Raw genomic sequence first — 15,668 nt, forward strand, 5'->3', positions numbered from 1 at the left:
CTGAAGAGGTGGCCAGTCTAAAATTGGGCAAGTCTGAAAAACCAAGGAATTCATTTTCTGGACTCAGTCACCTAATTTTTAGGCATTACTGTCTTTAAGATATAGTATAATGTAAACACTTAGGGTCATGCTGAAATTGGCACCGAAAGTCTTTTATGGCCCGATAAGGGAGAATTCCTTGCGTACATCAAGTTTAAGCAGGCTGGAGTACAAGGGACAACTGGGGCTAACTGCAGTAAAAACTCCCAGCATCAAAGGCTGTCAGCAGGCAACTCTCAGATGCTGTGACTCCCTCAACATAAACTGCAGCGCTGCAGAAGCTGCTGTGCAAAACAAGGTACACAAGTCTTCACAGGCATTGTGTTTGTGCTGGAAAGCAGTTATCAGACCTCTGGTTTAGCCTGAGGAAGAACAAAATAAAACATTAGGATAATTATTTGTGTGTGTAAATACAACTGCTAGTATGACCCAGCAGCTGGGCACCTTTGAGTTAGAAGTTCATTGCTGTGTATTTCTGGAGTTCCTGCCTGCTCACCATTCTGGGCTGGTGGGTGGAAACTCAGCAGACATGAATTGCCATGGTTTCAGACTGATTATAACTAATCCCTTTCTAACCAGGAATGTATGTTAGGGAAGATTTCCTGCAAGGCCAGCTTGTAAACATCTTGTGTCCTTGATTCTAACCATCCGGTTTCTCTTTCATTCACCCATGTTTTTCCTTTGTTACTGAGACACATCATGCACAGATCAATTGCCACAGTTGTTTTAAAGCCTACAGTATTTGGAGATGTGCTTTGTGATTCACAGAAGAGGAAACCTTTAGCCAGACAGTGCTACCACATGAGTGATGAAGTTGGGAGGCAGCCAAGGGGGAGAGTCGGGGTACAGAGAGAACATCAGCTTGTACCTTCTTACAAAGAGGGGGAGACAGTCAGAAAAGAAGTTAATATTTGGAAATGGAGCATTTTGCGGTCCTGCTCTCCCTCTGTGATGAACATATTACAAAAATAACTATTTTGAATTGGGATATACTTTCTGAGAGTTTTATTCTGCCTAAACAAGAACTGGTAGTCCTGGGTTTTCTAGCTGATTGATTGCCAACTGCCAATTATCTCAAATTAATGATTGCAACAGTAAACACTAGCCTGAACATGTCAGAGATAAACACATATTTTGTGGAGTGTCTAGTTTAGCCTTTACAATACTCTTACTGACCTTGAATTAGTTGGCAGTTTATTACCTCTAGTTAAAACAGATCACAAACAGGAGGCTAAAATTTGTGCTATCTGGAATTATTTACTTAAATTGCACATATAGTATCTAATTTTTCAATGTAGATTAAACTCAATATGATATGAAATCAGATTGCTGTAATTTTACAATTATTTTGCAGTGATATAATGACTATGCCACAAGGAGTGAGGAAAGAATGGGACGCAATTGTGTGACAGGTCTGTGAGACCAAGTCCAGATGCATTCCTGAACCATTTCTGCTGGCAAGTTGTATCTATGGGTGGACTGTAGGGGCATGGATTTATAGCTAACAGTTTTCAAGTGCTTCCTGAACCCACTCAAATCTTTCAATTATTTGCTTGAGAGATGATAACTCATTTGACTATCTTATCTGCAAGCCTGGTTATATAGCTAGAAAATCAAATCTTCAAAAGTGTTGCCTTAGTGATGGCCATCACTGCACTTCCAAGTATCACTTTGACTGAGAAGAATTGAAAAACACTGAGTCATTTATTACAGTAAATGGCATCTCTTTATCATATAATGCCTCTGGTCATGTTTACAGTTTTGAAAGCTGTAGAAATTTAAACACTATAGAAAACATATGTTACAGCCTGTTTAAACAGGGAACAAAATGCTTCCCAGTTAGCTCCATGTTTTAAAAATCTTTTAAAAATAAGAAACCAACCACTTCAGATGCTGGAAAGAACCAACCAAGTAAACTTTTCCCCTCTTCCCCACTGGCACCATTGTAAATCATGTTATTAAGCAAAGGAACAAAAATCAGTCTGGAACAGTGAGAGAAAGGACTCATGGCTGGAAAGAGTACAGAGTCTGCAGTCAAGCAGTAGTGGGGGTTAGTTGCAGATCAAGGTCCAGCTGTGCACCCCACACCTCTGCACTACTTCATAAGGGCAACACAGAGGTGCCAGCACCCTCTCCCTCTGAGAGGGAAGGGGCCTTCACTACTCTGAACTTTCCTGGTGCCCAGGCTGCCCTTGCTGGCAACCTCATTACCAGGTCCTGGGTAAGCCAGAGCAGGAACACAGATATGTTGGGGGCTCTGTATTTGCCTGGCTAAGTGCAGCTGCTCAAAACCCTAAGAAAACAAAAGCTTCCCTTCGCAAACTGGTAATAAATTAGCTGAAATTTGCCCCACAAAACACCATGGACTATCAAACTATGTTATGTGTGGTTGGGTTTATTTCATTGTGATTTATTCTGTAGTTTGTACTTTGTCAAAGAAGCTGTCAGCAGCCTGCAGGAAGTACAAGAGAAGGGTGGTTTATAGCTGTTAATCTTATTCTTTGCTGTTATTGTGACAGTACCAAACCACGTCACTTGTAGATCAAGCACCATGCTGGGCTTTCCAAGGGCACAGTGCAATTTTCAGTGCACCAGTTTAATTTAAAATATTTTTTGTGATTATTGACTTAAGATGTGTCAACAGGAGAGAAACAGGAAATTAAACTAATGCAGCTCTGAAGTGAAGCTGCCCATATCAGAAGGCAGTGTTGCAGGTAAACAGATCAAGAAAAGTAAACATGTGGCAAATATTTTATTAAAGGAGGAAAATGGTATGAGTGACTGGGGTGTCATTTCATGTGTCATTGCTGGCGGTAGGAATAAGAGGTTTTCATTTTTAAGTGTTATATTTGGGTAGGCTTTTCTCTTGGATATTATATAATTTGCCTTCCTCTTTGCAGGCAAATCACCTTGGTTATTTATCTAAGTGTGACATATTTGTCAAGCCAGAACCAATGGATAAGCTGCCATCCCAAATTTCACACAAAATCACTCACATGCTGGCCAAGCTTTGGGAACAACTTGATGGCTAATTCTTTATATAGCTAGTTCTATGCCTTTAAATTAACCCTCCATTTGTTTTTCTGTCAGGGGCTGCACCAAGCATGGAGAATGACCAGTCTTCCACCTCACCTGGGCGGGACATCAAGGGGCAGAGTGGGGACAAACCTGCCCCTGGCCTGGCATCCCCTGCTGCAGTCCCCATGGAGCAGCCAAGTACCTGGCCCGAAGCAGCCGTGTGTGACATCTCAGAGGAGCTGAGCCGGCAGCTGGAGGATATCATTAAAACCTACGGGTCTGCCACGAGCCTGATAGAGAAGGAAAGCACTGCTACAGGAACCAACAGGCCTGAGAAGGGAGAGCCAGGCAGCTTGGAGGATGCAGAGTATGAAGAGGGAAATGAAGAGAGTGAGAAAGAGAAGCTGCCTCCTGGAGATGCTTCCAAAGCAAAGGAGCCCAGCAGCAACAAGGAGCAGAAGCTAGAGAAGAAAATCCTGAAGGGACTAGGTAAGTATTTACATATTCACACAGACCTTCTGCAAACACAAGTGAGAATTCCCTGGTCCTTGCTCTTTACCATGTTAAGTTTCTGGTATGGATGATAGAGTCTTCCAGCTACCACTGAAAATTACAGTGACCATTACAACTTTTCTATAACTGATAATTATTTTTGGCACTACCCAACATGTAGGCTATATCAGATATTAGTTCTTTAAAAAAAACAGTTGCATCACACAACACTGATGTATTACTGGACCGCCCACATTGGTTAGCCAAAGCTGTCAGTCCAATGACACACTGCACAAAGTCACTTAGAAGAAGGAAAACCTAGCCTCTCCTCTGTACCTTAGTGAATGTTTTCTTCTCCTGTCTGCTCAGATATGACTACTCACTGGTCACAACAACAATAAGGGTGCTACTGTTTGGCATGGGGACCTGCAGAATAAATTTATTGTTATGACCAGGTTATTTTTCATTTAGTAAACCCCTGGGCTCATCATATAACATATATGAAATAAGCCAATACATTTGTTCTCTAACACCTCAGCCCTGGTAGGGCTGTCAGCTGAGCTAGAAAGAAGTCTCAGCAAGTTTTTGTAAACATGTACTTTCTGCTAGACAGCCACTAGAGAGCAACGTAGTTACATTCCCATCTAATGTAGATGTAAATTATTTCCTGCATTTAACTCCAGCCAATCTTCGTGCCTGTCCTTTGTATGAGAATCCAAACCCAAATGCAGACTAAGCCTGTAAACGAATCACTACAGGACATTCTTACAGACAGTGGACTAAACATAGGACACAGCATGGATTTTTTTCCTCAAAATTTCTTTGAATGTCCAGAAGAAAATTCCTCAGCTTCTACTGCCTTGGCTTTGGTGCTGTTACTGGTACCTCAGCAAGCTCAGTAAAAACCCTACCAACACACAGTTCTCCATCTGCCCTTGTGACAGTTCACACTAGGATTTTATTTTAGCTCACTTCCACTTATTTATGCTAATGCTGTAGAGAGAATTTCCTGTGAAATAAAGGATTTTCTCCAGAGCCAGTACTCCTGGACTGCACTAGAATAGAAGTAGAAAACGTCCAGCCCAAAGCAGAAAGCAAATTTTATCTCACAGTTTCAGGAAAGAGGAGCATTTGGAAAAGCATATCCAAGCCCCTGGGACCACAGGCAACCTTATCTCCAGGGTTGTCAGGGATATTTGGTATTTGATGAACAAGCAGTGTTCAAGCTCCAGCTCATACCTGGGGCTGAAATGAAAACCAGGAGGTATCAGAGGAGAAGCAATACCTAAATGGCTGTGCAGTGATTTAGCTTTGCATGCCCAGGGAGTTATTAGACTCTCTCTGGAATACAAGATTTCTCCACCAAGCCAGGGAGCTGATTTACATGAGTATCACGTAGCCCAGACCTGGCTGGCAGCACCTACCACTCTCTGATTGATTACTGCCACACGATAGTCTCTATATCTGACTTAATATTCCTGATGTCTTATGAGGGTTGATCAGCAAAGGAGATGAATACACCAGACTTGATTAACTTTTGCTTGAAAAGAGAGCTGTTCCTGAGCCTTTGGGGTCCAGGCCCTTTCTGTCTTAGTTCAGTCAAATGTGCCATGTGTCTGACCTAATCATGTTGCAAAAACATTGAATAAAAATCAGATTACACAGAACAAAAGCATTTCACAGACAATGCTTCTGTTAGAAAAAAAAGCGCGTTACTGAGGTCTGAAATGGAGAAAAGTCCTAGCATGTTTGTTCTTATGGGGCAAAAAAAAACGCAGAAATTTGTAGCAAAAATTATTCCTTTCCTTCCAAAATGCCTCATTTCACCCTGCATTTTTACAGATCCATGCATGAAACAACCAATTTCATAACAGTACATCAACTACAAACTACCTCTAGCATCAAATCTCTGATTCCTCTTTTTCTAAGGAAAAGAAGCCACCCTACTGATGCAAAGTTTGAATAAGCTGAATACTCCAGAAGAGAAGCTGGACCTGTTGTTTAAGAAGTATGCTGAACTAGTGAGTACAATGCTGGCTCTTTTCTGTACAAACTGCCTATACAAAAAGGTATAAAAAATACATGACATGCAGCATGGTTAAACCTCACATACCAGTAGTGTCTGTCCTGATAAGTGAATCCCAATACAGTTGTCATGGTCAGATAATTATGGGTAAAAAAGAGAAAAAAAATAAAAAGTGAGGAAAATAAGATTAGGGCCAGAAAGTTGATGAGGCAGAATATCTGTACGTAAAGGCAAATCTACCAGACTGACCTACACTGGAGACTGGTGTCTAGACTCCTTTACCTCCCGCAAGGAGTTTTGCATGTTCCTGTTGTGGGTATTGTTTTAAATTATGCATTGGTGATTTCATCAAAATAAAATTAATACAGGATTTAATATAAAACTTCCTGTATTAAGAAGCAGATAATAGACAACTGAGACTAATCGTAAGAGAAGCCACAGCACAATGAAATGAAGAGTCAAAGCCCCTGACTCCATAACGTCACTCCTATAACAATGCCACCTACCTGACTGTTCTTTCCACACTTAAGATGGGTTATTTTCAGATGGAGGGATATTTTCCTTTGTAGTCAAAGGACTGTATGACCACAAGCTGTGGAAATTTTACAAATGACAAGGCTGCAGCATTTTACGCTTTGTGGAGTGCTGAAAAATGCACAAATCAGAACATTGACTTTTTAATTGGTTTTATGCACAGATGTGTCCATGTCTCATCATAATGTGAAGTAAAATTTTGCTTTCCATTTTTCATGTAAAATCCTCTGATTTCGTAAATTGGGTTCAGGCTGTTCATAGTTTATCTTATGCTTAAAGGGACTTCATGCTCACAGATTAACTGAAATAGGTCTTATTCCTCTATAAAGTACTCTCTACTGCATTCAAATGGCATTGCAGCAGTGTATAAAACAGGGGCTTTATTGCCAGTAGCCCATGCAGGAGAAAGGTGCTAAAACAAAAGTATTGAACACTTGTTTCTGACATACTGTGCAATGTCACCGAAATAAATCATTCCTTAAATACAAAAAAAACCTTGTTGGAGACAGCCTTACCCTGCTCACTCGAAGCGGATGAGGGGCGTATGGTGATTAATGGCTTGTCAGCAGTTGGCTGTAGCTGTGACCGCTCTCCCTGCTCCCTCTTGTCCCCCCATCACACACTTTGGATCACGTCTTGCTTTTGCTGAGTTGTTTTCCAGCCAGGTCAGCTCCCTGGTCTGGTGAGCAGTGTGGTGACACAAACACTTGTTGCGGCACAGCTCAGGAGAAGGTGTAGCCGTGTGATGGAGCTGGGTGCTTGGCAGTGCTTCCGCCACTTCAAGTAGAGTTGAGGCTGACTGTAGCTGAAGAGGCCACCCAGCAAGGTTATTTCCATGCCAGCCCATGCCTTGGCACAGTCTGTACAACTGTGGGTACACAGCAGGCCGGAGCATGGGCTGGTGAAGGTAGAAGCCACACCAGTGGGGATGGGGAAGCGGAACGGGCACTTGGGCACAAGCTCTGCCATGCTACTCGCCAACAGGTAACATCTCATTCACTAAATCCAGTGTGTTGGGTTAGTAAAGCAGACTGTGGTTTACAACAGCTTTTGCTTATAAACAGCTGTTGCAGAATTGATTATAACTGGATTATTTTCAGAGGTCCTAAGAATCTCATAAGTGCTGGGTGCAAGAACAATATGCTAAAAAATAAAGACAAGCTCTGACATTGTCTACAGTGGGATCAAGATAAAACTTTTCTTTCCTAAATTGACTGTTTATTTTTCTAGGACAGTTTTCAAAAATCAAAATTGCTTCTATTTGCAGTTAATTTTAGCTTCTATTTCATTAACTATTCTTAAAAATTTTTCACTGGGGACACTTTTGGCAGTCCTATTTACCAGTGCCTTTTTCACTGCAAAAGTATGTCTTAGATATTCCTGAGAACTTTGAGATATAAGTATTAAGACCAACTTTATTCTGAGCCCCCCCTCTCAAGCATAGTTTGAGTGAATCATGAAATTTGGATACATCATCATCCACTAAGCACAGGCTGGGCATGCAAAATATGAAGTAAAAAGAACACTTTTTATGTTTTTCAGCAGAAAGGGGAAGGGAACAAATACAAACTTGTGAAGGAAAAAGATCTCAGCCTTAATTACAGAAAAGAAATTTCTTTTCGTACAATACTAGAAAGATTATTTCAGTTAGTGCAGATTGATTAGATGCAAAAGCCCATATTGTGATCTACAGGAGAAAAAATAGACAATACACATGTTAAAAGTTAGAAATAAACTGTAAATATACTCCAAGCTGGTGAGAGCATTGTTTTGTGGTACACTTAGCTGTGATTTGATTAATAATACATAGAGCTCTCTACTGTAAGCATAAATTACTGAACATCTGCAGAAAACAGATGAAAGTGTAAAATATGATGCTGTTGACTGTCTCGTTTGAGTTGCACATCATTCCCCAGTGCTCACAGACTTTCCCAGTCATACTGGGGTTAATTAGTACAAGTGGTACCATATTATTAGATAACTTAGTCCTAACAGCAACTGTTATTATTAAGGTTCGCATGTTTAAACTCATGTGCTACTGTTTTTCAATCAGAAAACATCTGGACTTCAGAAATATCTTGCAATGTATGCACATCTGTGATACAATGAGGAGGGTTATTGTGTGTTGGGAAAGGAGATGAAATCATTAAAAGCTTCAGAGGTGAAAGACTTCTTTGACCTCATTGTTAGGGTATTAATTTACAGTACAGGATTTTTTTTCCAAATATTCAGTGATAGACATGCATCAAAAGAAATAACCAGACTGTGCTAATAGTAATTATGTTGCTGGTCCTCTTTGCCCCCTCCAAATACACCCCGCTCCCTACCAGCCTTCTAGGGAAGGCAGGAGTCATGTACCCACAGAACAGCAGGCTCCCAAGGGAACATCAGGGACTGTCTGTATTTCCTCCAGGAATTATATGGAGGCAAAGAGCCCAAAAGAGGTTTGATGCACCATGACCCACCCTCACTGATGACAGAAACTTCAGAAACACAACTGACAGATGCTCTCACATGGTCCTATGAGCCAGAGGAGCCTGGCAAAAGGAGGTGCCACATGTCATTTTGGGAAACTCTACTCGAAAGAGAATTGTCCTCCATCAGCAACAAAGTCCCTACATGAACAGCATTCCTCATCTCCAGCACCTCTTCTGTTGTTTTGTCCAGCAGGTTCCTGGATATTTAGGAAACTGCTTCTTTTTCTGGAAACTGAAAAATAAAATAGAATGAGCAACTACTGTATCTCCTCATGATCTGGAGAAATCTCACCACATAAAGCACTACTGACTGCTCTAGTTCCAAATGTTGAAACAAAAATAAAAACCTCACAGATGTCCTTCAAAGAAATTCAAAACAAAGAAGGAAGAGCTAAAATGGTGTGACAAGAATGTTAAAAATTATGTTCACCCACCCACACTATAGCGCACTTGGGACTGTTGCAGCAAGCAGGCTTGGGAATATCCAGGTTCCTCTTTCCTATCACATTAGTGCTGGTAAATATAAAAGATTTCCTAAGAAGTTAAGAAAGAGTGAAGACTTTCCCCAAACCAAAAGAGCTCACTTTATTTTCTTTTCTATCCCTCTTTGTTTCATTTTAATCAATGTTTCCCTGTTTTAATCCCTGTTTTGCCCAGCTTGAAGAACATCGTGCTGAGCAGAAAAAGCTGAAGTATCTACAGAAGAGACAGGCTCAGATCACCAAGGAGAAGGACCAGCTGCAGAGTGAGCACAGCCGAGCCATCCTCGCTCGCAGCAAGCTCGAGAGCCTGTGCCGAGAGCTCCAGAGACACAACAAGAACCTCAAGGTGAGTGGAAGCCTTATCACAGCAACCAGCAGTGAGGGGAAAGATGATGCTGACATCTTGCCATCTCCCTATAGCACCAAATCAAAGGAACTTTTGCATCTGCACATGCAATATGTAATAATTATATATACACTCTAATCTTGAGGTCCATTTACACCAAGACCCCTTTGTTTCTCATTTGGAAATATCCCAGCACTTTTGGACACTGGGTTTGCCCACACTAGCTCTAAGCCCTCCTTGCATTATTAGGGAGCTCAGTGCAGAGGAGAGCAGCAGGGCTTACAGACCATGTCCCTCAAAGTGCAGATGCAAATGCACGTGCATGGACAGAACCACAGGAATGCCAGCTTTGCTCCAGTGGACTCACAGGAGGCTGGTGGGTGTTTTCATGTAATTCGAGCACTTGGACTTTTTCAATTGATTTATGAGGGTCAGTCAATCAGGACATTTGCCTAAAGACACCAAATGTCAAGACAGGAAGAATGGAAACATTATTTGTGGAAGTTGTTTGGATTATGAGAATCAGTTAAAAGAGAAAATTTTCAGGAGTGTCAAAATGCTGGGATCCATACACCATGTCTGCCAGTTGCTTGGTGCATCACACAATTTAAATGTGAAATTTATAATATGATTAGGCTCCTTAAAAAATGTATGTTCAAGAATTTCTGTTGTGATCATCCTTTTTTTTCTGAGTGCATGTTAGTGATGGTGTTGGTATTAGTATACCAAAGGCCTCTGCTTTGATCTGTTTAAACCCTTTCTTTATGGGGATATAGTTATGTATGGAATTACACATAGGAATTGTCAGCAGCAAGAATTCCACCTGATATAACCTCTATTACTGGTAGTGCATTTTCATTCATTTCCACCGGTTCAGGAGTGGGCCTTCAAGGTCTTGCTCTGGCTTTCACTGTGTGCTGGTAAGAATACAGCTTGGAGAGGGAATAGTCACACGTACACTCAAACTGTGCCCTAGTAGAAGATAAAAGCAGTTTAACACATAGGGAAGCTAGAAGCAAATCTCTCTGTACTCACTTATAGTCGCACAGAACTGGTAGTGAAAATTAAATTTGTGTCTGTCATTTGTATTAGACCTGAGCTATTCCTCAATATTGATCCACAGTGATTTACCAGGCCACCTGTGGGTAAAATCTTTCAAAAGAAATACAAGCCAGTTTTAAAGTGAATTAAGGATACAGTGTACAGTGCTTTGCATAGCCTTAACTGATATTCCTAAGCAAATCATATCAGTGGAACAAATCAGTGAAGACTGGAGCATTTAGAAAAACTAATTCTATTTGGAAAACATATTTGGAAAAAATGTTGTTGAATTCCTCATACAGTTTCCCAGCTACTTTATGTTTATTAATCTTCCTACTAGAGTGCATGATTTTTCCATTCTCATTGTATATAAATACTTCCTTTCACATTTCATCTTTACAATTAGGAAAGTCTCTTTTCAACATATTTTCAACAACCTGTTGGACTGCTTTACTTTGTAACTATGTTTTCTAAATAAACCTATACATTTCAGGCTCAGTTCTTATTTTTATCGTGTATCTTTGCCAGGTGAGCCAGGGAAGATGCTCAAGATGATCTGGTATGAGGAAGAAGTGTTCAAATTTTCATCACTTCTTTCTGAGAAATTGGAGACCTTTTAAGAAACCCAGAATACTTTCTTTTCTCTGGTTCCCATGCTATCAGTGTAGAAAAAAACCCCAAAATTAATTAAGATAGTAAGACAAAATACACTTGCAGAACACATGAGAAATAAAGTAATAAACAAAGGCATTCATTATCTTTATCCAGTTTTGTCTCTCTAAGAATTTTAGTATAGTTCTTGGAATACTTGCCTTTATGCTTTATGCTTCTGGAAATCTGTGAATGTCCAGAAACTCATGTTCTATTTCTTTAAATTAGTGTAATTTCCTTCTACTTATGACCCTACTGAGAGGGCCCAAAACCAGAAAATCCATCAAATGGTATTTCTAAAATCTTATGCTTAAATATTTTTATTTTGGTTTTGGCAAGACAGAGATTCATATTTTTTAGTGCTTGGGATTAGCAGTTTGATTATGTTTCAAAACGTGGAAAATAGAAGCTAGGAGTTTGTGTCATTTCAATAGCAAAGGAGAAAGCTGGCCTGCCCAGATCAGAAACCCCCTCTGACTTACCATGTGGTAAATTATATGCACATCATGTCATATAAATGTCATCTTCACTCATCTGGTGTGTGGAATTCCCATTAACTGCAGCTCCGTGCAGCCAAGTGGTGATGAATATGCAATGCAGAGATGCATTGAAAATCCACAGAGAAGAAAAATTTCTGGTTAGTATTGGCTACCAGCCTCAAATTCTCATTTATGTACAGTCAAGCTATTCTGATTATTTCCTTGCAGTTACATAGATGTTTAATTCTCCCTCCAAGAAAAACAGAATAAAGGTTTGCTAAATAGCAGAATTGCAGTAGAGAGCAGCTCTGCTAAGAGCAAAAGCAACTCATTTCTCTGCAGGGAGTTCATGTTCTGCCAATTATCTGGCAGTTTGGTAGCTACTTAGCATCTTGTACATGAACAGCTCGGGTCCCTCGTCCTTCCTGCCACCAGGCATTAAGCAATGACTTTCATACAAATGTCACAAAAGTCAACAGCTTCAGTTATGGGCTCAGCTCCAAACTGGCTCAGACCATGGTGTCTGGGAATGAAGAGCACAGTTCATTGAAAAGAGGTTTCCTCACTCATATCATCTTGGCTGATATGGCTTCAGCAGACCAATAGTCTTCTGGAACTGCCCCAGAGAGGCACGAGAACAATTCCAGCATCAATCACACTCTTCTGTTCGCAAATGATCTCACATTCCTGTGCTAAATCCCAAATTGCAAAGTATCTTGTCTTAATTTTAACAAGGTTTTACTCAATGCATTCTTACACACTTGGCAGCAAAACATGAGATCAAAAGCAGTATTGCACTAGGACAAGAACATATGTTTGAAAGGGTAAACATGGAGTGCAAAGGTTCAGAAAGGACAGAGAAAAGAGAACAATAGTTTATGGCTGGTCTCTGCTTAGTGCTGTAGCCACACTGTTGTCCTTCTGCTCAGCCAGTTCCCCTTACTCCTACCCACCCTTGTTCTGTGACTGGGATCTCAAGGACTTAACAAATGAGGGCGACTGAGAAGCTCCCCAGGACACATACCAGCCCCCATCCCCAAGCAAATATCCTTCTCAAGCATATTTTTCTCCAAAGCAGAACAGATACAGAGAAATCCTGCATCCTGCAAATAAATGCTTGCTGGGTCAGTGTCTTTAACCATGAATCTCTGTATTGTCTCTGTATTGTATCATTTTTCTACCTCAGAAGAGCAGGAAATAAGATCATCTGAGTAACACGTATGCAGAGGGTTGGGTTTTTTACATTTACGTGATTGGTAGTCTCAGGATGTCTCATTTCACCTTGTAACAGAACTGTTTGGTGTGACATATGCACAATCCACCTTTTTTGGTTTATATTCATATGGACTTACTACTCTGGAGAGCTTTAAATCATGGTAGTGATATGTTATAAGGCTACCTATGTTATAACAATGAAATGTTTTTGAGGAAGGATGTTTTGAAACCATAGAAAGAGGAATTCAGACATGCAAGTTCAAATTCTCACTCTGACTTCTGGAAGTGAAGCACCTGCACTCTTCTGCCTGCTCAGGGCTGCACCTATGTAGTGGAGAGGCATGAGGAGTTTTTTAAACAGTGTATTAGAGATAAAATGGAATTCTGACTTAATCGAAACTACCTAGGAATTCAGGTCAAATTTGGAAAAAGTTTCAAATAAAAATAAAAAGGACAATATTGTTTGCAAACATGCCCTTTCAAAAGAAAAATAAATGTTTCCTTTTGGGAATGCTAAAGCAATAGATTTAAAACACCTTCTGAGCAGCATTTTAAACTCTACTTTGGAAGCTCATTCTACTGCTAAAAGGATTTAAACAAAAAATACCTACAAATAGCTCAATTGCTGGTCAAGCAAAATGTTTCAAAGTCATTCTCACCAACTGATAAAAAAAATTGAAGACCTTCTCTTTCGTCTTGCTGCAAATTTTGTATGTCCAATTTCCAAGCCAGGTACTGAACCAGGACCTAACTCCCAAGTCATTTGCCTAGTTCCACATGAAATTTTTCCTTCTTATTAGGAGAGAGAGTCCTTCTGGGCTCACACTTTGTATTACTCTTTATGAATACACACACAGGTTCTTGTGTGAAGTGCAGAGCACAGCAGGGCTCTGTGCACCAGGGTATCATTAATTTCTATGCACTAGGGTATTATTGATGGCTCCATTGCTTTCCTCCCATCATCCAAGGTGTTGGCCTCCCTGTCACTCCCTGGACAGCAAAAGGACAAATATGCCCTACCTTGAACAGCAGCTGTCCTAGATCAGGCTCGTGTTGTGCATGCTAAGCAGAAATTGGGTCATTTGGTATTCACCTTACTTTATGAGAAGGGCCTGAATCAACACCTGCTATGTCACATTCATGATACAAATTATACCTTATTAGAGTCAGCTAAGGCTTTATTCAAATATATTTATAGAAAATATCCATATGCAGTGTTAGCAGAGATTTTTATGCAAATTACTATGCTAGTTGAAACCTTATTAGAGTATGCCGTTTGCATGCTGTAGAGTTTTTAACACGGTCCTGGCCTGATTTGTAACTACAGCAGATATGGTCTAGCAATTCTATATCAGAATTACATCCCCCAGAAGGGCAGACTGCCCTGGAAGAAAATGAAGAAAGAATAAAAATTGTCTGCATTACTGGATCCAAAGCAATGAATCCAGATTCTTTCTGCATAGCCTTTTGTATAAACAAATCTAAAACAGAACTTCAGCAATAGGGAAAAAAAATAAATCTGAATGTCTGCTTTGATTCTGTGGGAAACAACTTTAAAGCTTTCCTTGAATTCACTAGCTAGTAAATTAGTAAAAATGTTCATGTCAGGTAAAAAGTTAGGGAAGGAAAATTGATGAATTGGAAGGGATTCTTCAGCAAGTGATGGATTTATCTTAAAAATTTAAATCCCAAAGGCCATGAATTTGATATGAAGATTCCTTGTTAAAACGAGGCATTGTAAAAGGTGATTTTTTAATTCAGTCAAAGAAAATTTTTATAAAAGGGCTTTTGACTGTTTCCACTAAATATCTTTTTCCAAAAAAAAAAAAGCTGCGATGCAGTATCATGAATCAAGACATGGACGTATGTCCTCTCCTTCAGGTTTGCTTTGACCTGAAGCTCTGCTCTGCATCCATCTTATAAATGCAAATTCTTAGTTCCCCATTTTTTTCAAGGCCACTGTGTAATTTGCTCTGTAAATTTAGAATCATGTATAATGCTGGAGCAGATGAAAGCAAGAAAATCTCCAAAGAGGAATGCAAACACATATAATCATATAATCCTTCAAAGGGAAGCCTTGTGCGACTCTGAAACAGTATTTTTCAGGAACTGCTTATTATGCCTCTCATTTACTGTGTTCTCTCCCATTTAACAACAGGAGGAAACAATCCAGCGGGCACGGGAGGAAGATGAGAAGAGGAAAGAAATAACTAATCACTTCCAGGGCACACTGAGTGAAATCCAGGCTCAGATCGAGCAGCAAAGTGAGAGGAACATGAAGCTCTGCCAGGAGAACACGGAGCTGGCAGAGAAGCTGAAGAGCATCATTGACCAGTATGAGCTGCGGGAAGAGGTGAGCAGTGCCCCGGAGCCGGCTGGTTCGGGCAGCACACCCGGCTGTCCCAGGGGAAGCAGAAAGCACTGCCAGCAGCCTGGCCATCATTCGGCTGTCTCACAGGGTAGCCCCCACCATGCTTTGCCCTCTGAGCAGCACTGTGCCCGCAGCAAGCCCTGCGGTCTCTGCGGTATGGAACTGTGTGGGACGGCGCCCCGCCCGTGGCAGCCGCGGCAGCCTTGCCGCTGTGGGGAGAGGCGCTGAGGCACCCAAGCAGCCAGATGTGCCAGCTGTCTGCTGAGCTGCCCCAACCCCGCCACAGCTCCTCCAAATCCCTGGGGACCTCCCCCAGCATCTATTTCCTCCTTCCCATTAAGCTCCCACTGAGTACAACCCAGCTCCCTTTCCTTTAGACAGCCTGTTCTGCAGCTGACAACAAATATTTTTTGTTCCCTCCAGAAGCAGGTTGCTGAGAAGGGCTCTGATGTAAACTATTTGACCCTTTACCAAAAGCCTAAATTTAGGATGACAGA

General features: G+C 40.9%; 1 protein-coding gene across 2 annotated transcripts in view; it reads left to right on the forward strand.

The window, feature by feature from the left end:
- Nucleotides 1-15,668, forward strand: part of TXLNB (taxilin beta) — a 34,643-nt gene that overhangs the window by 1,877 nt on the left and 17,098 nt on the right. For both annotated transcript variants that reach the window (XM_068184772.1, XM_068184774.1), the window contains exons 2-5: nt 3,130-3,546; nt 5,479-5,570; nt 9,244-9,414; nt 14,959-15,153. In XM_068184772.1, the coding sequence (XP_068040873.1) occupies nt 3,144-3,546; nt 5,479-5,570; nt 9,244-9,414; nt 14,959-15,153 (861 nt within the window). In that variant the 5' untranslated portion in view covers nt 3,130-3,143. The remainder of the gene's footprint in view (nt 1-3,129; nt 3,547-5,478; nt 5,571-9,243; nt 9,415-14,958; nt 15,154-15,668) is intronic.

The sequence above is a fragment of the Anomalospiza imberbis genome, chromosome 3 (genome assembly GCF_031753505.1).
Source record: "Anomalospiza imberbis isolate Cuckoo-Finch-1a 21T00152 chromosome 3, ASM3175350v1, whole genome shotgun sequence".
In the NCBI taxonomy this organism is placed as follows: Eukaryota; Metazoa; Chordata; class Aves; order Passeriformes; family Viduidae; genus Anomalospiza; species Anomalospiza imberbis.